This window comes from Kogia breviceps, chromosome 2 (assembly GCF_026419965.1).
Source record: "Kogia breviceps isolate mKogBre1 chromosome 2, mKogBre1 haplotype 1, whole genome shotgun sequence".
In the NCBI taxonomy this organism is placed as follows: domain Eukaryota; kingdom Metazoa; phylum Chordata; class Mammalia; order Artiodactyla; family Physeteridae; genus Kogia; species Kogia breviceps.
Genome location: NC_081311.1, coordinates 139,589,987 through 139,616,708, shown reverse-complemented (window position 1 = coordinate 139,616,708; position 26,722 = coordinate 139,589,987). Strand labels below are relative to the sequence as shown.

General features: G+C 34.3%; 1 protein-coding gene across 6 annotated transcripts in view; it reads right to left on the bottom strand.

The window, feature by feature from the left end:
• The window catches only part of UBR3 (ubiquitin protein ligase E3 component n-recognin 3), a 228,265-nt gene that overhangs the window by 32,612 nt on the left and 168,931 nt on the right, over nt 1-26,722 (bottom strand). For all 6 annotated transcript variants that reach the window (XM_059053502.2, XM_059053505.2, XM_059053506.2 and 3 more), the window contains 3 exons: nt 20,619-20,704; nt 9,047-9,152; nt 205-308 (listed from right to left, as the gene is read on the bottom strand). In XM_059053502.2, the coding sequence (XP_058909485.1) occupies nt 205-308; nt 9,047-9,152; nt 20,619-20,704 (296 nt within the window). The remainder of the gene's footprint in view (nt 1-204; nt 309-9,046; nt 9,153-20,618; nt 20,705-26,722) is intronic.

The following is a 26,722-nucleotide window of genomic DNA, read 5'->3' as shown; positions in this document are numbered from 1 at the left end:
ACCTTATTATTGACTAAAAATCTAAAAATAGACCCACAAGGGAAAAAAACTATTTCACTGTCACCTTCTTTAGATATATATGATTACAATGCTATTTACCTCAGAACATTTCCATCAGACTGAATGTTATATTTATGCCTATAATTTTTAGAATATTCATTATATATACAATATAATCTAAGAATCTAAATTATAAAGACATACCTTTGCGTAAGGGTTGTGGCATCATTAAGATCTGGATAAGCAAAAGGGATGTAACATCATGATAAAGAATTGGAACCTCAGGCTGTTGCTCCTCATTTCCCAGCCTAAAAGAAAAATGCATAATCACTTTAGACAGTATTGCATCTTCCTTCTAATTCATTTTATATTTCACATATATGTCTATGGAACAGAAATCAACTTTCATAAGCAACTGAGAAATCTCAGAAGAAAAAGTTAGAACCATATTTTTGGCCTAAAAATAAAACCTTTTAGGTTCACATGTTTCCTTGACTCTGACTAATATGAAAAAATTACACAGAAAATTTATTAGGTCTTAGGATATATTAACTTGATTATGATTAACTTTCTGATCTTTTAGATTACAGAAATCAAACAAAGCATTAAACGAAGCTTAAGAGAATTAGTTTCACTACAAATGGGGTGGCACTTAAGACACTTGCTATGACGAACTTCATACTAAAGAAGAAATATTCATGTTATTAAAAAAACAATTCACAAACAAGTTACATTGAAAAGGCATGGTCAATATCTCTTGTTAAAAGTTGTTTCAACTTTATGACATATAAAATTCAAATAAAATCTTTAACAGTTTCAAAGTTTCAAAAAAAAATAACCAAAGCAGAACCTAAAATACACTATAAAAGATAAAACAGTAAATCTAAGGAACATATAGTACTATAAAACACATAGAATATATTATAAAGCAGCTCTTTTCACTCTAAAAGAATTTTTAAAACTCCTTTAGAAGCTTCAATTTTTGGTCATAGGTTTAATTTTTAATGTCAGAAAAAAGTTAATCTTAAGCTTCCAGAATTGGTTAAATTCTGAAGCTACATTTCAGACTAGACTTGGGATAAACAAGAATTGCTCAAATCTTTTATTAGGCTCCATCACTCAACAAATATATAGTGATTACTTAACTGTATGCCAGGCACTGGACACATATGTGAGTAAACCAATCTCTGCTGCTGTGAAGCTTAAATAACTGCCACAGGATGACAGCTCTTTGAATGTCTCTGTTCTCTACAAATATCGCTTTAATATACTTGTCTTTCTCTCCAAAGGTAACCTTCCATTAATGCCATGAATCCTAGTATTTCTTGTCTCTTATGTCTCTCTGGCATCTCTTCTTTACATGACCAAAGTTCTTAAAAATAAAAAAATCGAGGGGACACCATTTCCTCACCTATTATTCAAATTCCCACAGAAATGGTTTTCCATTGATTACACAAATGGTAGAATAAAGTACAGGTTTTGTACATTTGTAAATTAAATTGGGAGTAAATAAATAAATTAGGTATAACATTTAAAGAATTTCTAATCATGTGGGAATTTGGTTGGTGTTTTGTTTTTTTTTTGCGGTACGAGGGCCTCTCACTGTTGTGGCCTCTCCCATTGCGGAGCACGGGCTCTGGACGCTCAGGCTCAGCGGCCATGGCTCACGGGCCCAGCCGCTCCGCGGCATGTGGGATCTTCGCGAACCGGGGCACGAACCCGTGTCCCCTACATCGGCAGGCGGACTCTCAACCACTGCGCCACCAGGGAAGCCCGGCTGGTGTTATTTTTAAAAAGCAGATTCTAAAACTGATACAATATGATTCAAACAGCTTTTTTTTCCATTTTTATGTATGTATTTATGTATTTATTTATTACTGGAGTGTAACTGCTTTACAATGCTGTGCTAGTTTCTGCTGTACAGTGAAGTGAATCAGCTCCATGTACACCCATATCCCCTCCCTCTTGGACCTCCCTCCCACCTCTCCCCTACATCCCACCCATCTAGGTTGTCACAGAGCACCGAGCCGAGCTTCCTGTGCTTTATAGCATGTTCCACTAGCTATCTATTTTACACATGGCATTTCTCTGTGTGTGTGTGTATATATACACACACAGAGAAAAAAAGAGACTGCAAAGAAATGTCTCTCATTTTTATGAGACATTATGTTTCATTTTTAAGGTTCATGAGTTCATTAAATTGTAATAACATGTAGGTTATAAGATTTTAGATTCTTTCATTTTCTTTCTCAACATTTTTGTACATTCTAAACATTGTACAATAACTACAATTTTATAATCAGGAAAAATTTACAAAAAGCAATAACCTGGAGCTTGTTGGCTACTAAGATAATAACAATCATCTGAGGACACAGGAATGGATCTTTCCTGGCACACAGTAAGCACATATTCTGAATGAATGAATGAATGAATGGATACACCCCACTGTAGAGAAGACAACCACAGTTTTTGGTGTTTTTGTAAAAATAAATTTATTTATTTATTTATTTATTTTTGGCTGTGTGTTGAATCTTCATTGCTGCACGTGGGCTTTCTCTAGTTGCAGCAAGCAGGGGCTACTTTGAAGTGTGCAGGCTTCTCACTGCGTTGGCTTCTCTTGTTGCAGAGCACAGGCTCTAGGCACGTGGGCTTCAGTAGTTGTGGCTCGCGGGCTCTAGAGCACAGGCTCAGTAGTTGTGGCACATGGGCTTAGTTGCTCCGCAGCATGTGGGATTGTCCTAGACCAGGGCTCAAACCCGTGTCCCCTGCATTCTTAACCATTGTGCCACCAGGGAAGTCACAACCTCAGTTTTTTAATGTGGGTGGGGTTTAATATCATCATTGTGATAAGTATCTGTTAAATGCTTAATATTTTAAAATACATAATTATCTCTATCTCAAAGTTTTTAGGTAATCTTTAAAATCCAGATTATAAAAACTGTACACTACTATTAATTACATGGATAATAAGGGGAAATGGGTGGGTTAGACTTAATAGGCCTAATTTTCCCATTTTTTTTAAAACAAAGTGATTATCAACACAATGAAATTTAAAGAAAATAAGGAAATAATTTTCATGAGGATTACAGACAAAAGTGTATATGAGAAACCTATATCATTAGACATAGAATTTTATCTTGTAAAAGGATTAAAAGTGAGAATACAGAAAAAGATACTTCCATATTTAAAACTCTTATAGAGAAATGAAACATAGATGACATAATCAACTGTAATATTACAAGTTAGTGAACTAATGAACCATAAAAATGAGAGCAAATAAGAAGGGGAAAAAAAAAATCAACCAGATTTTCCAGAAATTTCTCAGATCTCTCCACATCTTTCTGATTCCGGAGCCTAAGCTTTTAGCTATTACTCTATGCTTCCTTAGGTTCTAGAATCAGAAAGATTTGGATTCAGATCAGCTCTATTCCTTCACAGCTGTGTGCCCCCCTTAAAAACATGTTAATTAACTTTTCTAAGCCTCATGTTCCTCGTATGTAAAAATTGAGACAACAATGGTACCTAGTTTATACAGTTATGGTGATGATTAAATGAGATTATATATGCAAAACACAAAAACGTGTAGCATGATGTAAACACTGGATAGCTGTTTGCAGCATTTAGTACTATCCTACTAATCTTAGGGCTATAAAAGAACACAACCCAGCAATCAGTAATATGAAAAGCAGAGTACCTCTGTCTGGTCTTTAAAACTTTTAATTCACCAATATTACACTTAAGAAATCTCTTGTTTGCTGAGTATCTTTAGACTCAGAGAGTTAGGCATTATAATACTTCATCTGCACACCATCCCTGTCCTTGAGTATGCAAGTCTAGCTAGGAAAGAAAATTACTAGCTACTATCAAGAAAAGTGATTTATTTTCCTTAGCCAGAACATACAAAATACTCACAGCTTACTAATTTTATCTACAAACACAATTTTTTTTTTTCTGAGAAGTAGCGGGATTTATTCATAGCCTCAAAGTATACCCCCACCAGATAATTAGTAATTACAAAGGATGAAATAATAACTTTATGGTGGAAAAACTTGGCAGATACCACATTAGCCAAATGATCAGAGTTATTAACATCAATAACGAGACAAATCAATAGCATGTGCCTCCTGATGTGACACACGAAAAAGAACACAATATTACTTCTCCTATATTTCTGCCAAAAGTTTATCACCTGAATCTAACCACAAGGAAATACTGGACAAAAATAAACTGAGGGGTTCTACAAAATAATTGGCCTGAGCTCTTAAAAAAAAAGTCAATGTCATGGAATACAAAGAAAAAGTCAGGAACGATTTCACACTGAAGGAAATTAAAGAGACATGAAACTAAACACAAACACAATCTTGAATTTTCTTTGCACTGCATTTGCATTTCCCAGGATATTACTGAAATAACTGGCAAAACCCGAACAGGTTCTGCATGAGGTAGGAGTCAATATTAACTACTTCTCATATAAATATCCAACTAACCCAGCTCCATTCACTATAAAGACTGTGCTTCTCCAACTGCTCCACAGTTCCATCTATGCTATAAATCCAATATCTACATATGTATGGATCTGGTTTGTTTTATTTTACCAAACAAATACAAATTATTTCTCATCTCCCCTTGATTACACAAGTGGTAGCATAAAGTACAGATTTCGTGCTCCTGAATTTGTTTTCTTTTAACATTGTATCTGAATGGAGATTTTTCCATATCAGTAAGCAAAGCACTTTCTCAACTTTTCTTCCATCTCACTCTCTCTCTCCTCTCTCTTCACGTACATGTCTTAATTTACTTATGTAGGGACGGCAAAGCAGTAGGATATTTGATCGCTATATAGCAAAAAATAAGATTGAATCTCTTCCTTATACCATACATTATGAAAAATTCCAAATAGATTAGAGATCTAACTGTAAAAACTGAAGCCACAGAAATAGAAGAATCATATATCTGACAAAAGGTTAATATCCAAACTACATAAAAAACTCATACAACTCAATAGCAAAAAACAATCCAATTAAAAAATGGGCAGAGAATCAATCTGAGTAGATACTTTGCTAAAGACATATAGATGATGACCAAGTGCATGAAAAGATGCTCAACATCACTAATCACCAGGGAAATGCACATCAAAACAACAATGAGATACCATCTCACACCTGTCAGAATGGCTATCATCAAAATGAAAACAAACAAGTGCTGGTGAGGATGCGGAGAAAAGGAAAGAAACCCTGGTGCACTGTTGGTGGGACTGTAAATTGGTGAAGGGCACTATGAAAAACAATATGGAGGTTCCTCAAAAAATTAAAAAAACAGAACTACTGTATGATCTATCAATTCTACTTCTGGGTGTTTATCTGAAGGAAAGGAAAACACTAACTCAGAAAGATATACACACCCCTATGTTCACTGCAGCATTATTTACAATAGCCAAGACATGGAAACAACTTAAATGTCCATTAATGAGTGAATGAATAAAGAAATTGTGGTGTGTATATATATATATACCATGGAATATTATTCAGCCATAAAAAGGGAAATCCTGCCATTGGTGACAACATGGATGGACCCTGAGGGCATTATATTAAGTGAAGTAAGTCAGAGAAAAACAAATACCATAAGATCTCACTTATATGTGGAATCTTAGAAACAAACAAAGAAACTCCTCATAGATACAAAGAACAGACTGGTGATTGCACAGACCTAGGGGTGGGGGATGGAGGATGAGGATGGGTGAAGATGGTCAAAAGGTACAAACTTCCAGTTATGAAATGTACATTAGGGATGGTGACTATAGTTAGTAACACTGTATTGTATATCTGTAAGTTGCTAAGAGAGTAAATCTTAAAAGTTCTCATCACAAGAAAAAAAAGAATGACTCAATCCTTTTATAACCAGGTAGTGGGAAAAGACCTGAGTCAAAATGGATCAAGTTCCAGAATTAATTATTTTTAAAAAGATTAATAAATATGACTACATTAAAAATAAAATTTTGCATGGCAAAAAAAAATCATACACCCACAAAAAAGACATTAGACAATCTGGTGAAATATATTTGCACTTATCACACAAAGGACTAATATCCAAAATCCATAAACACATTTTTTAAATGAAGAAGAAAAAGACCAACAACTAGATTTAGGGAGTTCACAAAAATAAATGCAAATGGACAGAAATGAAAGACATATATCTCTGAATTTACTTTATTATATAGTTTTTACTTTGGAAAAAATGTTTTACATAATTAAAATTTAAAAATCAAGGGAAAAAAGGCAATCTTTTCAGAGTTAACATTCCACGGTTTGTTTTATTATTATTAAACAAATATAGAATTATAACAATGATTTTGAAAATTCTCTTCTTTAATATATCTTTTTTTAGGCTTTAAAACAAATTTTTATTTTATATTGGAGTATAGTTCATTTACAATGTTGTGTTAGTTTCAGGTGTACAGCAAAGTGATTCAGTTATACATATACATATATGTATTCTTTTTCAGATTCTTTTCCTGTATAGGTTATTATGGAATAATGAGTAGAGTTCCCTGTGCTATACAGTAGGACCTTGTTGATTATCTATTTTATATATAGTAATGTGTATATGTTAATCCCAAACTTCTAATTTAAACCCCCCCCCTTTTTTTTTTTTTTTGGTACTCACTGTTGTGGCCTCTCCGTTGAAGAGCACAGGCTCCGGAAGCACAGGCTCAGCGGCCATGGCTCATGGGCCCAGCCGCTCCGCGGCATGTGGGATCTTCCCGGACCGGGACACGAACCCCTGGCCCCTGCATCGGCAGGCAGACTCTCAACCACGGCGCCACCAGGGAACCCCTCCCCCTTCCCCCCTTTAAAAATGTATCTTATCGGGGCTTCCCCCAGGGAACCCCTCCCCCTCCCCCCCTTTAAAAATGTATCTTATCGGGGCTTCCCCCAGGGAACCCCTCCCCCTGCCTCCCTTTAAAAATGTATCTTATCGGGGCTTCCCCCAGGGAACCCTCCCCCTGCCTCCCTTTAAAAATGTATCTTATCGGGGCTTCCCTGGTGGCGCCGTGGTTGAGAGTCTGCCTGCTGATGCAGGGGCCAGGGGTTCGTGTCCCGGTCCGGGAAGATCCCACATGCCGTGGAGCGGCTGGGCCTGTGAGCCATGGCCGCTGAGCCTGTGCTTCCGGAGCCTGTGCTCTGCAACGGGAGAGGCCACAACAGTGAGAGGCCCGTGTACCACACACACAAAAAAATAAATAAATGTATCTTATCAATCTTTCCAGCATATACAAACCTATGTTCTAATCTACAGCTGGGCACTATTGCTTTAAATATTGAGGGGGGAAAAAAGAAAACAAATGAGCTTGACTATAAATCAAGCTGATAGCATAACCACACAAGAAAAAGTTACTTCAAATGACTTAGAAATTAATATTTTGTCTGTACATCCCTAGTGGTATATATTCTAAGGACAAAAAGAAATTATAATTAGTACTAATATTGGTATTTTTAAAAAATAATTGTAGTTATACTGTAAGTTATGCAAACAGTAATGCTGTTATTAATATCACTAGGAACCAAGATTTCCAGAATAAGAGAAAAACGAAATAAATAACAAAAAAGTTAAGAAACAAAATATAACCTTAAAATCTTATGTGTGAATTGCAAACACCAGTAAGAACTCAAGATCTTTCTCCTTAAAAAAATATTTCCTAATGCTGTCCACTGGAATGGCCTATAAGCAATAACAGCACAGTAGCTGGATACCCCTTAGCACCCAGATTGTGATATCTAAATTCCACTTCCCATTAAAAGGAACTACATGGAGAAATGGCTGATTCCAGGTACAGAGTGGAAAATGTACAAAATAAACCCAGGTCAATTTACTGTGTCAGAAAGCAAAGACATTATCAAAGACTACTTTGATCATGTTGAATTACAATAGCCAACCTAAAGGGATTCTCACTAACCTAAAAGGAAGCAATTTGCATTGAAAAGAATGTCTGAAATGGGGCTTCCCTGGTGGCGCAGTGGTTAACAATCCACCTGCCAATGCAAGGGGACATGGGTTCGAGCTCTGATCCGGGAAGATCCCACACTTAGTTGCTCCACACTTAGTTGCAGTGAAGCAACTAAGCCTGTGTGCCACAACTACTGAGCCTGCACTCTAGAGCCCATGAGCCACAACTACTGAGCCCACATGCCACGGCTACTGAAGACCATGTGCCCTAGAGCCCATGCTTCACAACAAGAGGAGCCACAGTGATGAGAAGCCCGTGCACCGCAATGAAGAGTAGCCCCCGCTCACCACAACTAGAGAAAGCCCACACACAGCAACGAAGACCCAACGCAGCCAAAAATAAAGAAAAAGAAAAAAAATTTTTAAAAAGAATGTCTGAAATGGAGTGAAACACGTCATGTATATAAAAATCCATGAGATCATAATAACCACAACTTATAAGTCACCACTGGAAGTTGCTAGGGTATCAACTCATTTCTTTGAAGATTTATAAATAGGGAAGAATTAAGCATTCATCTTGCCAAACTATGTTTCAGGGTAACCAAACAGCTGATACTGGGAAAGTTTTTCTTTATAAAAACAACCTAGCTAATAAATCATAAGGAAAATTTTTTGTGGTTTTTAAAAATCACTATTTCTCAGTATCTAATGAAATACTGGATTTAGGCAAGAATAATCACAGGTTTCAAAAGTCATTAGGTCAAAGGCTATGGGGAACTTTACAATGATGGGATCAGTCTACGGTTACCTGAACGCACTGATCAATTCTGACATAAAAAGAAAGATTACCAGCCATTAGGTGCCTCTATCTGAATGTTTTGTCTGCATAAAAACCAATGAAATTCTTCAAATGACTTTCTCACTTAGTAGGAATTTTTAGGCAATTTTTACAGAAAGTATAATGGTAAACTGTTTTCAATTTTTATTATATATTTCTGAGTTTTATAAGGAAAATTCACATATTTATAAAGAATTTCAGTCCTATTTTTATACTTATTTTTCAAAAAGTTTTAATTGATTTTAATCTTTCAATAATACTTACTGTGAATTCACCTCTTCTAGTAACTGTGTGAGCTTTCTCCAAGGATTATACTCAGAATCAATGCTGTAAAGCCGCATGTGCAAGGCTAATACATGGAACAGTTGATCTAAAAAAATTGAAGAAAAGGTAATTAGGAGGTTCACAAAATTTGTCCAGAACAATATTCAGGCAAAATTTCTGGCTAATTTATAAGGAAATGTTTCCTATCCTTATAATTATAATTCACCAAGTTTAAGTACCAACTACTTCATGCTCTCTTTCAAGGTAAACTCTGAAATATATATCCAAATAAATTGTACTAGAATTTGCACTGTCCTTATGCTCAATCTTAATACAGGAATGGTTTGTTTTCTTCATCTCCTGTCAGAGACCTACCTTTCCTTGGCTTTATGCTTCAGGCTTGGTAACTTGTACTTCTCACTATTGTGATCTCCTAACCAAAATTCACCATTATCTTCAATACCCTACTCTGAGTAATATGGACAATAACTTCCATATAAACCACTGTTAGGTGAGTATCTTTCTTTACCTAATATTTTCTCCTAAATATTCATTAGATTTAATTGTGACTTCATCATCTTTTGATTCAACATGAAGAAAAAATAATGGAAATAAGATTATTTAAGAGGATTATTCTGGCTATTTTCATTTCTTCTACCTAAACCATGACAATAATCTACCAGTCTTAGCTTTCAACAAAATTCTGCTATGACATTTAGAAAGAAAATTTTATTTAAAATTTTTAAATTATTTGGGAAAAAAATCCTAAATTTTGCTTTCATATCACATGTCCATTTTCTGGTATAAATGACAAGAATCGGACTAAATTATTCTGCCACTAATACTCAAAATATTTGAATTAAAATGAATCAAAATTCACTTTCTAGAAAATTAGATAATACTTTTTTGACATGTGATTAAAACTAATTCTTAAAACCAGAAAGAAAAAAGGCAAATGACACAAACATATTGTTGTCACTCTCTAAATTAAAATATTTAAAACTAAACATTTTGTTTCTCTGAGCAACTAACTTAGAAATTAACTATACTTTAGAATAACTTGAGATCCATCACTATGAGGAGGAGGAGGAGGAGGAGGAATATTAGTGGTGGTAGTAGTTTGGGGAAGTTATTTGTAAGACATGAGAGCTATAAGATGAACAAAATAAATGTTCCACTCTGTGGGGCAGGGTAGAGGAAATGGGAGGTGGGCAGGGGAGCTGAACCTAACACTCTGTACATACAAATGTTTCAATCTGGTGTCTCCATAACAAACAGAAGAATCTAAATACCTTATCCTGCTTCACCTTCTGTCTATAAGTCAATGTATAGTCTAAATCTTCTTAAAATTTCTCCATCCTATTAATGGTTAACACTAGCTGAGTATTTATTAGTGCCAAGCACTACTTAATAATCACTTTATATGGATTATTCAATTTATTTTCACAAAAATTCTACCAGGTAGGTAATACTGTTATCCCCAGTTTTGAGACAAGTTTCCCAAATTTTCAGTTTTTCTAGTAATCTGGTTCCACTGATAACACTAAGAACAAGAGACATTTTTAGCAGAGAAATAACATGATGAAAAATATATTGGTCATTTTTATTTTATTTCAATTTGAATGACACATGAGACTTTTAAAATGAATATATAATTTATAACTTTTTAAAAAGTGTCTAAAACCTAAAAGTGTTTTTTAAAAAAATAAATTCCTCTAGCAGAAAATATTAAGATTAACTCAAGTTGCAAGTTGAGGAGTTTTGCATTCTTCCTATATAGGTTTTAAGTGAATCAAAGGGCTCTCTTTAATATCTCCTTTCAAGATGAAAGTCAATTAACTTGAAGTTTTGATTTAATCAAAAGCATAGACACTGCAATTTTACTAACCTGTTTTGCACTGAAACCATGGCCAGCATAAAAGTAATGTTATAATCTTCCTACTTTCCTAGCCTTTACCATAATTAAAGAAATACAAATGTTAGAAGAAAACTTTTTTATCGTCTTATATTCCCTCATTCTACACATGAGGAAATAGGCCCAGAGAAAGGAAGTACCTTGCCAGGTCACCCTAATATTTATTGGAAAAGCTAAGAAAAGAATTCAAGATTTCCTACTTGTTAGTTATTTCTACCACTCCAGTTCTCCTTGGAGTTTTTATGATTAAAAGAAAAGTATAAAATTCCTTTTGTAACACACACACACATCCCTTTCCATTCCTATGAAGAAATAAGATTGTAATCCTGCAGCATCTTCTAAAGCTATTAATACAATAAATAACAAAGAGTCTTTGGTATTGGTTTTAACTAGTACTGAAGGACGATAACATATCTAATGAGGTACATCTACCTTTCAAAAACAATCCTGGAAACTGCAGATAACTTCAACAGGAAACAGAATAGGCCAAATATCAATACTTTTCACTATGTTTATATAATTCACTGTGTTTTTAAAATTTAGTCTGAGACCTATTAGTAAGAATGAACTCTAATATTTATTTAGCAACAAAAATATCTTTGAGGGAATTCCCTGGTGGTCCAGTAGTTAGGACACTGCGCTCTCACTGCCAAGGGCCCGGGTTTGAACCCTGGTCGGGGAACCAAGATCCTGCATGACACATGGGATGGCCAAAAAAATAAAAAATGATACTAATAAAATAAACACCATTCTCTAATAAAGGAATCAGGGCTTAAAAAAATCTTCTATACTAAACACACATTGACAGTAGCAGACATAGGATGAAGAGAACCTTTGATCATATCAAAAAGTTAAAGACTAAAAAATAATAGAAGGGCTTCCCTGGTGGCGCAGTGGTTGGGAGTCCGCCTGCTGGTGCAGGGGACGCGGGTTCGTGCCCCGGTCCGGGGGGTGATCCCACATGCCGCGGAGCGGCTGGGCCCGTGAGCCATGGCCGCTGGGCCTGTGCGTCCAGAGCCTGTGCTCCGCAATGGGAGGGGCCGCGGCAGTGAGAGGCCCGCGTACCGCAAAAAAAAAAAAAGTATTGAACACCAACTATGTTCATGACATTTTAAAAGTTGAAAAGCAATTATACCAAGAAAGCATATTATTAAAATTTTGAATAATAACATCAAAAGGAACAGATAACTTGTTTTGGAATGACACATTTTAAAGTTCTAAAGTTTAGACCTACATTTATAAAAGGGTTTAGAAATGAGAAACATCATTAACTTATAGGTGTGCTGTGATTTCAATAAACAGGCACCACTGCCTAATAGGACCCAGGAAGTCCTGGATTTGAATCCAAGCTCTGTACTAGCCAAGTGTCCTTGGGCAAATTACCTTAGTTTTATTATCTGCAAAATGGGGATAATACCAACTTTCTGGGCTGTTTTAAGTGATAGTAGTTATGGTAATAGCATACATCTGTAGTATGTAGACAGTGTGTTTTATATATATGTACATACATATATGGTTTCTAAGGATAAATTCCAAATAATAAATTTAATATTTATAAATGAGATAATAAAGCTAAATTTGAGATTATGACTACATTAGACACATTAGGGGCTTCCCTGGTGGCGCAGTGGTTGAGAGTCCGCCTGCCGATGCAGGGGACATGGGTTCATGCCCTGGTCCGGGAAGATCCCACATGCCGCCAGAGCGGCTGGGCCCGTGAGCCATGGCCGCTGAGCCTGCGCGTCCGGAGCCTGTGCTCCGCAACGGGAGAGGCCACAACAGTGAGAGGCCCGCGTACCGCAAAAACAACAACAACAACAAAAACAACAAAAAAAACTTAGACACATTAGGTCTCTACATAAAACTACCACTCTATACAAAATATTAACATATATTTTTAACCTCTTCTCTCTCCTCCCCTTTGGTACCACTCTTCCTTGGTTCTCCCCCAGCTTCTTCTCAATTACTTGTAAGTGTTCTTCTTCTACTACTGAACTCTAAAAGGTGGCATTCTCCATATAAAAGGAAAAGGGATCCCTTTAAGCCCTCTTTCCCTCTCATTCTGCACACGCTACTTCAAATAAGATCAACTTCCACTTCTCCCTGTAAGTTTACAATTCACAAATTTCTCTAGCATTTCAGATGTTTGACAGGCACCACAAAGATCAATATATTCAAAACTAAATTGATTATATAGCCCAGCCTAGCTCCAATATTCATTTCCTCTTATAATTCCATCTGAGTGAATGACATCACTGCCCATGCAAACATCCAAGGAAAAACTTGGGAGTCATCTCCCACATTCTTGCCCTCCATAGCCAGTTGATTACCAATCCTATTGGTTCTGCCTCCTATGACCCCTCTTCTACTCTACTCCACCCCTACATCATTACTCAATTAGATTACTCAACAATGTCCTCATTCAGTTTTATGTCTTTTGTTTCACCCCCTTTCCAATTCCTGTAAACAATAAATCTATTCATATTATCTCATAAATGGTTGGTGAACCACTGAAAGAACAGGCATAGAAAGCACTTCATGAGATAACCCTTATCTTCTTTTTCTGGTTTATTACTTAACCTTCTTTCCTCCCTCTACTTTAGCAACTATTCCCTAATGTGTCATATTGTCTCACTCTGTCTTTGCAAGATGTTCTCTCAGCCTAGAATAGCATCTTCTTGTTCTCCAGGCAAACCTGATTCATCTTTCAAGAGCCAGTTCAAGTGCTCCTCTGTAAATTTTTCTCTAATACCACACCTGAGACAGATGTGATCATCCCTTGCTTTACGCATTCTCTACACTTGAGTTACCTTTATTTTAGCACTTCTAATACAGCCTTGTAATTATTTTTCACATTTTCCTTTCCTATGAGACAGTGAAATCTCCCTGAAAAAGACAATTGTTTCTTTTCCTCTTTGTACTTCCCAGGCTAGCACAGTGCTTGACATTTAATAGGACTTTTTTTTAAGCATGCTGAATATTGTATGAATATGTCAACAATCCTATTTTTTAAAATCATATAAGCCTAAAATTCATGATGGATTTATACTCTTCCTTTTCTGCTGTAATGACATACTGGCTTAGTAACCAAGAAAAGAGGGCAATTAACTAGCCCTAATTTCACTGCCCCAAAGAGAGTGACCTCTCAACTCTAACTACTAAAGTAGTGCTTGACTCACTTGCTCCCACTATCTTCTTCCCCATGTTAGTTGCCGGGACAATGAACTCTATTTTCTGTAATACCTAATCAAATTCTTTACAACTGGGACAAGTCTAAGGTATTATAATGTACTTAATCACAAGAGAAACATATCATTACTAAAACAGAAAACACCATTGAAAGACTGATTTGTCATTGAAAAAAACCAAAGATTTAAATATAAGAACTCTCAGCTGGAACAAAAAGGTAAGATTTAGCAATCTCTTCTATCTGTATCAATATTAAAGTAAGACTATTATACCAAAAAAATCTATAAAAACATAACTCCAACTTTATTGTAAAATTAAGAGTTTTACACGTATAGCTATGAATACCATACACACACACGAAACACCGTTAGACCAATTTTTATGACAGGGAGTATCCACTTAAGGAAATTGAACACAAAGTTATTACATATGTTTTTGTTATATGTTATATGTTTTTCATAACATATTTTTCAAAAATGCTTTCGAAACAGACCAGGTTGGAAATTCTGTGTCTCTGTCAGTCATTTCTAAACATGTAAGAGTTCTAAACAGGCAGATTATTTCTTAGTATAACACTCATACTGGTCATTAAGACAGAAATACATATTAAAGGAAAGACTTATCCTAAAGACTTTTATAAATTGGTTCTGTCTAAAATTCTACCACTGTTAAAATTTATCTAAGGCAAATTTAACTGGGTCTGCATTTCCAGATCATTCAAAATTTTAGTTCTATCAGTGCAGTTATCACTGATTAAATACTTGTCAATGAAAAAACTTTCAACTAGCCAAATGACTCTCTAAATCACCATGAAAAAAAATTTCAATTTCTCTATAACTTATTAATAATCAAAGTAAGGAAATGGTTCTGACCCATTTATCCTAGGATGAATGTAATTGGTATGGATATACACCTCTCACAGCAGAGTCAGCGTCCCCGGTTCCTCTACACAGTCCTGAGAAATTACCTGTGGAAAGATGGAGGGAACTCCCAAGTGAGAACCTGAAAACTTTTTTCAGCTCCTGCTGAAAAAAGGAGCTGCCCTGCCCTAAGGCAAGCAAGATCTCAGGACCCCTACGCCCTGACAGTGGAAATTAGTGGAACTTAGTTCCTGGAATAACCACACCATTAACACAGGAAGGCCTAGCTACCTGGGCCACAAAGCACAGGACCTGCAGAAAAACTTTAAAGAATAGCTGAAGCCACTCTTCTTAGCTCAAAATCTTAAACCACACCTCTAACCCAGGCCACCCCAAATTAACAATGTATTTTGTTCCCAATAAATAAGCTATATCAGTCTTTGGGAATAAATCCCATTCTGTCCTTCTAATCCCATCTTTCAACAGGTCAAACTTAAGGTTTGTTAAGTGCTTTAAAAAAAAAAAAAAAAAAAGATAGGCTGAAAATTAACTTTTGTCTTGCTTCTGGTCTCCTTACCCACCCCCAATTTGATGATGGTAGTATTGAAGTAGTACAAACAGTAATGTTGAGATTTACAGTCTATGAAGACTTGAACATACATTGTAAAACTGAGTTCTTACAACAACCCTCTGGTTGGATACTACGAAAAACAGAATCCATGAGATTAAATAAGCTTGCCATTAAACTATCTGCCCACTCATGAAGAGTGGAGTCTGAAGGCAATTCTACATTTTTATATTAATTTATGTACTTTGACCACTATAATAATTTGGTGACCAAATTTTCTTCTTATTATGGGGTAACAAAAAGAATAGAACAGAAGTTGTGATCCAACCTATTTGTAGAATTCACAGTTTTTTTTTTTTTTTTTTTTTTTTTTTTGTGGTACGCAGGCCTCTCACTGCTGTGGCCTCTCCCGCTGCGGAGCACAGGCTCCGGACGCGCAGGCCCAGCGGCCATGGCTCACGGGCCCAGCCGCTCCGCGGCATGTGGGATCCTCCCGGACCGGGGCACGAACCCGCGTCCCCTGCATCGGCAGGCGGACTCCCAACCACTGCGCCACCAGGGAAGCCCCGAATTCACAGTTTTTTAAATCTGAAAAGGACCTTACTAAGCCATGGATATCAGAATTTTACCACTGTTAAAGAATAAGATTAGACTACTTAACAGCAATTTTGTGTTATTAAACAATATCTTTATGAAGCCTTACTGCAGGGTGAAATTAACATCAAAATAATTTTCTCTAACTCTGAATTCTCCAAAAATTCATTCTTTGAGCAACTAAAACTACTTTGAGCTGCATGCTGCATGCACACATCTAAGCTGGATTGCTTTCTATGAATAACAAACACAAGGGGCAGTTTTCCACTGTGTGCATCATTTCTTGAAAAGATCATATATTATGTCAAAATTAAGTTAAAGCACCTCAAATGAAAATGTCAAAGCAAGGGTTTGCCTCAACCTTTCTTGACTAAAGTTTAATTTTTATTTCTATAAAATCATGAAATCCATTTGTGATATGAACTTTGGCTCCTTAGTTAAACTACAGTAATAAACAGAAACCTCAGACTCAAAGATATAGAAAGATGTTGATCTAACTAAAGATAATTTTTTAAAAATTATCCTCCAATATTAATAATTTATCAATGACACCTCTTCCTCCCACCCCCACTCCAGCCACTGGTTTGAACAATTTCTGCTTGAGAAATACACTAAGAATATCATGGCAAAAAGTGCTGAAAGCCTGTGAACTTCACTGGAATCTACGGCTTTCCATGTCTATTTTCAAATCACTTGAATGAAGAAATTAACTGAGTAACCTTTAATAAAATATTCTTAACAAAAAGTTATGCCTTCAATTTTTGCATCTGTTTTGTCCTACATCTGTTGCTAACCAAGTTGGTGGTACTTATCAGTATATATACCAATTTGTAACAAAAACTCCAAATTCACTCATCTTTCAAAACCCTGTTCAAATGCCATGTCCGCCAAAAGCTTCACTGATTTTACAAGCTAAATATGATGCCAAACCTCCAAATTTTCTAGAACTTTATCCATACCCCACTTTAGAACTTAACACTTTCTATCTTACAATAAATTGTCTAGAATCAGTCTTATCTGCTGAATACAAGGTCCTAAATGCTTGACCTTCCAGTGAATAAAGAGGAGGTCCAGGGCTTCCCTGGTGGCAGGGTGGTTGAGAGTCCGCCTGCCGATGCAGGGGACGCGGGTTCGTGCCCTGGTCCGGGAGGATCCCACATGCCGTGGAGCGGCTGGGCCCGTGAGCCATGGCCGCTGAGCCTGCGCGTCCGGAGCCTGTGCTCCGCAACGGGAGAGGCCACAACTGTGAGAGGCCCGTGTACCGCAAAAAAAAAAAAAAAAAAGAGGAGGTCCACAGCTCGGACCTAGGAATCAGGAGCAGAGTTGCATGTGGAAGCTGATGAGATGGCTCACACCAGGGGCAAGGGGGAACCAGCCAGCAAACTGGTGAAAAATAAAGGAGAACCAAATGGTATCCAAGGCAGAAGGAATGAGGACTTGAGAAAATGTCTGAAGGAGTGGCCCAAAACAAAAATAGAATTCACAGTGAAAGGTTGGCAAAAGAAAATAGGCAAGATAACAGGAAGGATAGCATGGGAGATCCTGGAAATATTCCAAGGCAACAGTGTGCAGTAGGATATCCTTGACTAAGCCCAGGGGTGAACGTTTTTAAAGGTTCTGCATCTTCTGGGACACTTAAGGGCAAGAGATATGTCTTACATAACTGAATTTAATGTCAGAGAACTGGGTTCAATTGCAAGCTTTGACATTTTCCAACTATACGACTTAGCAATTCAATCACTCTGAACTCCAGCTTCCTTTTCTATGAAAAAGAGATAACACCTATTTAACATGGTCATTCTAAAGACTAAATAATTTATGTGAAAGCACTTTATAAACTTTAAAACTACAAACGTAAGGTATTATTAAAATACCATAGTATGCTGCTATGTGAATTAATTTTGCTCATTTTTTACTGTGGAAAATTTCCCAGACATATATTTAGGAATGAACTTTTACTCTGATTGGATACTGGTCATTTTATCTCAATACTTCAAAAATTTTTTTGAATATGGAAGTGCTGAATGGCATTATTCCACAATTTGATTTCTCAGTATAAATTTGGCCAGTAATATTTTCTGCTTTTATTGTTGTAAATAGGTCTATCTTGTGCCCTGCCCCGCCCCCACTGTGTGTGTGTGTGTGTGTGTGTGTGTGTGTGTGCACATGTGTGTCCATCCATAATTATCTATGAGGCATTACGTAAGTCATTCAAGACAAAATTTATTAAATTTTTTCTCGACTAAACTAAACTTCAATTTCATCAGGAATTTGTGATGGAACATTACTCCAAAAGTGTAACTTCCATTATCATTTGCTTAATTAGTGGAGCATTTTCTCATTCTCTTTCACCAAAATATTATGAAAAAGAGAAAAGACATTTTTAAAATGATATATTTAAGAGGCTGTAGAAAGTAATGAATGGGAAAAGGAAAATACTGACTTATGAATAGGCTCTAGAGAAAAAGAGAAATTTCTGTTTACTAATACCATTAGAGTTCTACTAGAAAATGAAAAAAATGAGATATTTGATCTAAGATCCTATGAAACACCTTCAATATGCTCTTGCATTAAACTTAAATTAGGTCTGAGTTAGGCTTGAGTAAATAACAAATACATTAAGTCTATACACTTGCAAAATAGTGGAATTTTATAGAACATATAACATTCTGCATACATGATTTATAGAGCTCTTTTATAAATAATTAGGATAAATAATGCATAAGTAACTGAACAATACATCATATGAAAACTAAAATCAAAAAAATCATGTACGACCTAAATATATAAAATTTTTGTTTGTCAATCATACCTCAATAAAGCTGGGGGGGGGGAAGAACTAACATAACTGATAAGGAAAAAATAAAAACTAAAAACAGTATTAACTTTTATTTAGGATAAGCTTCATCACAACCTCTTCTATACTGGCACATTGAAATCTCTTATTCACTAAAGGGGAAAATAAAAAGAAACAAAAGTCTGGAAGTAACTATCAATTTAATAATTTAAATTAAAATTGAGGGTGATAATTGAAGTGGCTGCTGCTAGACTTTTACCACTATTTTTAGCATTCTGGTTAAGGTCATCATTTACAAGCCTCTGTATAAATTTAAGTACTACAGAGGGGGGAAAAAGTAGCTTTCTAGCATAAAACTAAAATTCCTTTACTAAACACTTTCTAACATAACAGTTTCTGGAATATTATCAGCCAATGCCAAACAACAAATTAACAAGAAAGAATAATTTATGTAAGTGAAATTATAGTTTCTGCCAATTCAAACAGACTAGAAGCTGAAATTCCTATTTATCAACAACTTCTATAAAACATACTAAATCACTGGGTACAAGTAGGGTTTAAGTACATACATCAAGGGGTCAGTAAATACTGAATACTCTGTAAAAAATAAATTCCGAAACCTTACATTTCCAAGAACAAAGTGATAACACAAAATAAAATATCAAAATCTAGTACAACTAGTAAGAATTTTAAAAGTAACTTGGTTAAATTTCACATAAGTTCATATCTTTATATTAGAAATTTCAAGGTGTTTTTGATCAGTCCTTTGCTCTGAAATCATTCCAAAATTACATATATATCTTCTTAAAATAACAACACATATTTTTGAAAAACTAATATATATTGATAATTTTAAATAATTACTAATATTTTTAGCATTTAACAAAATATATTCATTTTTCAAAAAAATACATTATGTTTTAAACAATTTTTATTTCCCATATCAATCACATTAGGAAATATTTTAACTCCATTGATTTGGGACTAATAATTAACTGTACATGACATTAAATAATATTACCCTTAGTATTCACATTAATTCTCTAAACAATGACTACACAGTGATAGCATCAAAACCATGCTCATGAAAAATCTACTTTAAGTTCCAAATGATACTTCTCAGAAATATACCCTTACAAAAAGTACTGAAGAATCATGCTCAGTTTACAATATAAAGCATATTCGTAAATAAAAGTAAACATCTACAATTTTAATACATTTATGCACATCAAAATACAATACAAATGCCTTCACTGATTAACAGCAGCTATTTATATAGAAATCTGTAGGTGACACAAATTGTTTTTATAAAAATTTTCTTAAGTCCAGACAACATAAAAATTCTTTAAAAGAATTTAAGTTTGAGGAAAATTTTTTATTGTTGAGAATAATACAGTTTTAATTTTGAACCAACATAATTCTGATTAATTACTATGACATTGATTTACTGACTAATCATAGTATAGAAAGAGCTAAATGTTCATGATTCTTCTAAGATTAACCATTTAAAGCATATGATCACTATTAAAATTGATTATACAAAACATAAAAAGAATTTGAAAATACATCAAAAGACCATTTTGCCTATATATGCTTTCAAAATGAAATAATCAGAAATTTTTTAAAATTTAGCACTGCTTAAGACTTACTTAAACAAGACCTTTTACCAGCTGTGCTTGCACCACCTGAACATAAATTCCCTCCTCGATGAATTAATTCAAGTTCCAAATTGGTTCTGTAAGCAAAGCATTAAAAAATATCTCAGTCATTAGATTGAAGTAATACTTTTTGTTTTATTGATATGTCTGAATAACCCTAAAGTTCAACTTTATTATTTGAAAAATTATAGTTTACGCAATATCAGTAATAATCATATTTTATCTGATATTGAGAAACTGAAAAGGGGAACAGCTTATCTACCCTTACTTATATGTTCATATATATAACTGCAAAACTGCACACATCACAGTGTAATTGTTGCAAAATCCTAGATGTTGGCAAATACTAAAAACTAGGCCTTAAGGAAGAAAACTGCAACACATTTCAAAAACCCGCATATGAATCTGATGAAAGAATCTGTACTCTGGCAGCCACTGATTAGGTGGTTACTGGCATATAACACACAAGGGCATACCAATTTTTCTATCAGAGAAATGGTTATCACTCACTGGAGCTTAGATGGCATCTAGAAACCAATATTAAGAAACAAAATCACTAACATCAAAGTGGCTATAAACAACACATATAATTAAACAGCAGTCTCCTTTATAGACTTCTAAAATTACAGTTTTATTAAAATACATTGTATAACTATTAACACTGCTAAACAACAATATTGTTCATATAGATTTGAAATTATATTTAGCGATTATTAGCTTACAGAATAGCAATAATTAGTAAATTGACATTTCAAAAATCAAATTGATACAGAATCTAAAGATTTACTCAAAAGCAGTAACAGTAAAATAGCCAATCAATTTTGACAAAATAATAAATGAAAATTCTGAGTGACTGTGTGTATTTTTATTTCAACAGTATTAATAAACTTAAACACACCTTTATTTGCCACAACTAAAACTGAATAAACTAGTTTATATCCAAGATATGTATATATGACACTAATAGTGAGATATCCCCCATCTTAAAAAAAAAAAAAAAAAACGGCAACGTTTCAAGCTTACTCTTTGCAAGTGAATTCAGGAAAAAATAGAATCCTATTTTATTTAAAACAAAACATTTTGAGCTGGTTTTGCTTGTATTTTGAACACAGAATGTTTTGAAATGTTATTTTCATATATTTACTTATAAATGCAAACTGTTAAAAATATTAATATTTCTAAATCTGTATATTTGCCACCCATTTCTAAAGGAATGCTTTAATCCTCTCTACTCAGGAGGGAGAAAAAGCAATTTAACACTGATAATGTTCCTGCTCAGAGCTCCATCTGGTTGCTGCTGATAAGGGCATCTGTGTGACAAGGGAATTTTCCACCCTTCAGGTGATTTGCATTGCTCACTGAACTTCTAAAAACCTACCAGCAAGGAAGCAGGGACAAGGATTTCATATTAGTGGACAGAAAGCGAGCGGAGACCAGCATGTGTTCCTTCATCAAGGGAATATAAATGAGATCAATACATTTTGTTTTCACAAATCTTCTGTTGCCTAATCTGTAGAAAAAAATTAATGGCTATATTCTCTTATAAAAACTAAGATTTCCTAGATAGTACTTTTAAAAGAGCTAACCAGAAACGCGATTAATTCTTACAAATGAACGTCAGAACCAGAATGTCAACTTTTATTTCAGCATAATTTGCAAAAATATTCATTAAAATATAAATACAATAACAAGTCTATTTATTTAATCATCAAATAAGATACTTTAAAGGGTGATAAACATGTTACCAGAAATTTCATTTTAAAGAATACTTGAAAGAAAACTACCAAATGTAATTAATTATTTCAGATTATGGTTGGAAGATCTCCTGTACAACATTCCTTCTGAGTTTAAAAAAACAAAACTACCTATCCAAAGGGTTCGTATAATATCTAGGATTTAAAAAATCAATATGTCAGAAGCCCTAGCCATCAGCTTCTCCTTATTTAATTTATAACATTTAAGTCTTGACAGAGAAAAGAACACACAAATGTGTCACATGCCCCATGTCTGCTTTTCCCTCACTGTTGAAAATCGTAACGCAATATTCTGTTTCTGCCCTCCTGAATGGATGATATAAAAATTAAAATGTATTGGGAGCAGAAGTTTTCCAAGCCTTTTTGTTCTTGGAGAAAAGTAGACTCAACTTTCTATATTTTCTAACACAAACACATTCAAATTAGTTTGGACAGGGAATAAAAAAGAAGAGAAAATCTCTACATTTGAAAGAAAGACTGCTTAAAGCTTATCATAGTGGCCACCTAGATACACCCATATAAAAACTCCTCCAACTATGCTCCAGTTTCTTTTTGCTTGACCAAGTATGCCTTCTACCCCTCGTTTGGCACTAACTTATATTTTTAGAGCTATAATTTGAAAAACAAACGTGTGTATAAACACACACACACAGAGACTCAAACACATACTGGTATAGTGTGGGTTCAAGTCCTGAGCCTACCCCTACTTGATGACCAATTAATTCAATTTCTCAGAGAAGAAAAGATCTTCATCCATACCATGGCCTGGCCTATATTATCGAATACTCAGCTCAAGCTCTAACTCCTCCAAGAGTTAGGGAGAACTAACTCCCTTTCCTTGGAACAGGAAAGAAGTGCTTCTACACACTTTATATTTCAATTTGCTCATCTTTCCTTTTGAAGTTCTACAGCACTTTCTCAATATGATATATCTATTTTAAAAATATATATTAATATTTATATTTTAAAATATTTTATATATTTAAAAAATTATATTGTTTTATGCAGATTGATGTATATTAGTTTTGTCTCTCCAACTAAACTGTAAATTCCTGGAGACTAGGGACCATTTCAGATACAGCTTCTATATCCCTGATGGTACCTAGCAAAGTGTTCAAAAAATTCCCAGGACCTGAACACCTCTTTGTTTTGATATGTAGCCAGTGATAAGATGCTCTAATCCCTGCAGTTTATTATCATTATCTTGTTGACCCTTCCTTTAGTTTTAAAAAGGATTCATTATTTGGTGTTTTAGCAAGCATTCTTCTTATTTCAAACATAATTAGTTTATAAAGTTTAAACTTATAATGCAACTAATGTATAAAGCAAGCTGCATTCACTCTTTCACTCTACTGAACAGTTTACCCACTTATGACTTAACGATGTCTCTCCATCTACATCTCAGTTACTCACATTTTACCTTCTTTCCATTTCCATGTTTCTCACATATACAGTCTAAGTGCTACTTACTAATAACTCTAGGCTATATATAACTTGGGTCCAAAATCTTTGGAAAAATCAATTACTCAATTTTAGTGTGATTCATTGTTTCAATAATGAAATAATGAATTGGCATTGAAGTGAAGAAAGCTTTCTTCTCCAAAATTAATTTTCCATAATCCATTTGAATGACTGATATTTGCAGTAGAATGTTTTTTGGAAATACATTAAAACTTGAATATAGTAATTTTAATTTTAATGCAACAAAAAGAGATCATTCCAACAATTTCTTCTTTGCTGCCCTCAGAAAATTCTCCAAGGCTTCACCTTGCAAATAAAATTAAAAACAAGAGATACATATTGTCCTACCAAAAAATAAAAAATAGCTCAAAAACAATTATTAAAGGACACAGCTTTACACGCTAGTTACCCACTAGAAATATTTTGTTTCTAAACATCAAAAGATTTAAGCTCCCCAAAGAGCAAACAAAATTATTTATTCAGCTGGGAGAAATTCAGTCCTGGGAAACTAGGGTTGTAGCCCATTCAAATTACTAATGTCAAATACAAATACATTTGCACATTCTAAGGAACTATACATTTAAGAATCACAACATTTAATTCAAAAGTTAAATTACTGAAATTAATTTTATTTCTAAATATTTTACTTACTTAACCATTTTAAATACAGCTAAATATTTCAATGACTACATTTTAAGCATAAAAGTGATCATAATCTGTAATCATAAGTATTTAATGAAACAAGGTTATATGCCAGGCAGAAGATAACTATAAAGACCTGGTTTCCTACCTTGAAAAAGTTACATCTTATTCAAATAGAATACACATGGTTTTTTCCTTTAACTCATGTTTTTGTTAATTTTTGAGTCAATTTGTTCTCTGTGTTTCTTTTTAATGATTAAGTAAAACTTAGAGAAGGCATGCAATCTCACTGTGAGAACATTGCAATGGCCTGGGTAATTTTAACCAAGGATAAGGTTTTTAAAGGTTATATACTTTCACTTTTGGAATCATTATATTGTTGCTTTAGAGTTTACCACTAAGGATCAGAGAAGGATGGGAGGATGGGAGAACATATTTTCTCCACTTCTCCGTATACACCCTTAGTAAATAACATTTGACATCTGTCCCTGCTTCTATATAAAAGAGAAAAACAAAAATATGTTGATTCCAAAAGTCTCCCATTATCACAGCAAGCTTTCTATAAATATTTCTATTAAAAAATTATATATATTCTATAAATTATTTATATATTTAAACAAAGAAATAGCAATCCAAAACTTCTACCGAACTAAATTTAAATCAAATTATTTGATTTATCATACTACAGCAAAATTCCATGTACAGATCATTCCCAATCAACCAGGATTTTCTTATAAGGTCAATCCTAATAAAATCAAAGGCATAAATGCACAAGTGACATAAATGTGTGTGTATATACGTGCACTGAGTTGGTCTACATCCATGTCACTTTTCTACAACATTATTACCATAATATTGTACAGAACTTTATAAAACCTTGAAACCTGGCAAAATTAAATTATATTCAATTTAGTTTTCACGTAAAGTATATTTTATTGCAAGTATGTAATTGGTAACTCTTCAGAGACAAAATGTTAAATTAACTGTTATATCTTCCCTCAAAGCATCCTAGATAAATAACAATAGCCTAGGAATACACAGACTAGATAGTTACTTCCCAATCCATTAGATCCTTTTACATCAATCCATGTCCAGAATTTGCATTCTTAGACCGACCAAAAACTAATGTTTCCTTATCCTGAGGTCTAACTTGCTTGCTGCAATTTTCTTAAGTCTGGTTCCACTTTTCCTGGGTTCAAAAGAGTACATAGTTCATTCACTCTTTTGTTACCCTCTGTTCCAGGAATGGGGCAGAGAGAATGGTCATGATGAACTTCATGTATATATGACTTATAAAAGCTGAACTAAGGAGAGGAAAAAGGAGAACAGTAATTGAAAGAACACTATACCTCAGCTCAAGAAATCTGAGTTCTAGTCCTACTCTACCACTAATTTGTTGCATGACTTCAAGTCACATTATTTCTCTAAATCTTACCTATTACAATACTACTTGAACAAAATACAAAGTATGCTTCTAGAGATATCCAGGGGTCTACAATATCAGATCTGGCAGAATGTGTTTACAATTGTGCCTGCTTCTCTACTATTTTTTTTTTTTTTTTTTTTACAGTTCTCCATTTTCATTCAATTAAGTTTTCTAAAATTCCTATTTGGAATTATTTCTTAGGTATTGAACACCTACTCAGTAGATTAGACTATTTCTACCTAATCTGAAAGATGAGAAGCATTTACCACTGTTTTCTTGAGACTCTGGTAGCTACTCACAGAAGTTTAGAACATGCCTGATCTCTTGTTTCCTCTCCTTTATCTGGTTTTCTAAACGACCTATAGTCTTCTAGGACATTACTAGATCTTGCATGAGCTTAAAACAAACAAAGTAAGTTCTTCTTACTGTTCTTATTTTTTGATACATTAGAGGTATTTAACATATTACAATGTTTTAGTTCTTAGTATTATCACTTTTTTTGACAGGGCTTAAACAGTGATTTCTTAACAACACCCTTCATATATAATACTCACATGCTTTGAGGTAGACATCTGTCCCAAATGTTAATAATATACTTTTCCTCATATATCCTATAATGCTTGATAATACTTAAACCAATAGTCCATTAAAATAAAAACTTCTCAGAAAAATGAAGGAAAACTCTACTTTTATAGACCTTCTAGGAGGTTGTAAAACTAGCCATAATTTCAACCAATATTAAAAATATGCAAATTTTTTTCAAATAAATATGAATGAGAAATAAAATAAACTATTAACATTAAGTAAATATA